Source organism: Apaloderma vittatum, unplaced genomic scaffold, assembly GCF_000703405.1.
Source record: "Apaloderma vittatum isolate BGI_N311 unplaced genomic scaffold, ASM70340v1 scaffold6731, whole genome shotgun sequence".
Lineage (NCBI taxonomy): Eukaryota > Metazoa > Chordata > Aves > Trogoniformes > Trogonidae > Apaloderma > Apaloderma vittatum.
In genome coordinates this window covers 1-959 of record NW_009699493.1, presented here as the reverse complement: position 1 = coordinate 959, position 959 = coordinate 1, and the positions used below count along the sequence as shown (strand labels likewise).

Genomic DNA, 959 nt, shown 5'->3' with positions numbered 1-959 from the left:
GTTTCTGGGATACTGCAGGTTTTGGTATTTGTGCTTTGCATGTGTATATAACTTTCTTTTAACTATTTATTCCTGGTGCATTTTTGTTCACCCCATACCTCAACTCCTTGCAGCTCTTCAATGCTTTTTTGAAGCTTCCAATCTCTGGGTTTCTGCCTGTCTTTGTGGTTTCTATTGTATAAAAATTGCAAATTTCAGGCATACCGTCTTCATTTACTTGAAAACAAAAATCGACAAAATCGTGCCCTGGCTATTCTTGGGTTCAGCGTTTTTATCCCTGATCTTCAGCATCGCTGCCTATGACATGACTGAGAAAGTGCTCTACAAAATTACGAATTCCACCAACCCAGCAAATACATGGATATTGAACTTCGAAACAGATGAAAATATTTTACCTATGCTTGTCATCTACAGCTTCATATTTTCCACTCCATTCATGGGAGTGACCTCTTCTGCCCTTCTCCTCCTCTATTCTCTCTGGAGACACAAAAGGCACATGCAGACAAACTCAGGGAAGAATCTCAATGTGGATGCACACATCAAAGCCATGAAAAACATTATGTTCTTCCTCTTCATTTACAGCATTAACTTTACATATTTGGCCTTGAATATGATGACAAAGAAGGATGATCATGTGAATTTTTTCATTTCAGTACTTCAGCATACTTTTCCGACTGTCCATTCCCTTAATCTGATCTTGAGTAACCCCAAACTGGAAAAGACAGTGCTGAAGGCTCTGTCCTGTGTGAAGTGCAAGGTTATCATGAGGAAGGAATTGTAAGAAAGGTGGAGTCCATGAAAATATTCATGTTTCATTATAGAAAATAAGATATTTAATTTCTAATGCAACTCTCCGGACAGTGCAAATCTTCTAAAAATGCTTTAGTACTTGCTGATTGAAACTAATCAGATAAGCAAACTGTTTCTGTTTATTTTGGGTTACAGTTATTTCTGCTTTG

General features: G+C 37.6%; 1 protein-coding gene across 1 annotated transcript; it reads left to right on the top strand.

The window, feature by feature from the left end:
• Positions 1–113: 113 nt before the first annotated feature.
• LOC104280655 (taste receptor type 2 member 40-like) lies at positions 114–777 on the top strand (the record flags this gene model as incomplete). Its single annotated transcript, XM_009878378.1, has 1 exon — positions 114–777. A coding segment is annotated over one exon (664 nt), but the record flags the coding sequence as incomplete, so codon positions are not given.
• Positions 778–959: the final 182 nt, after the last annotated feature.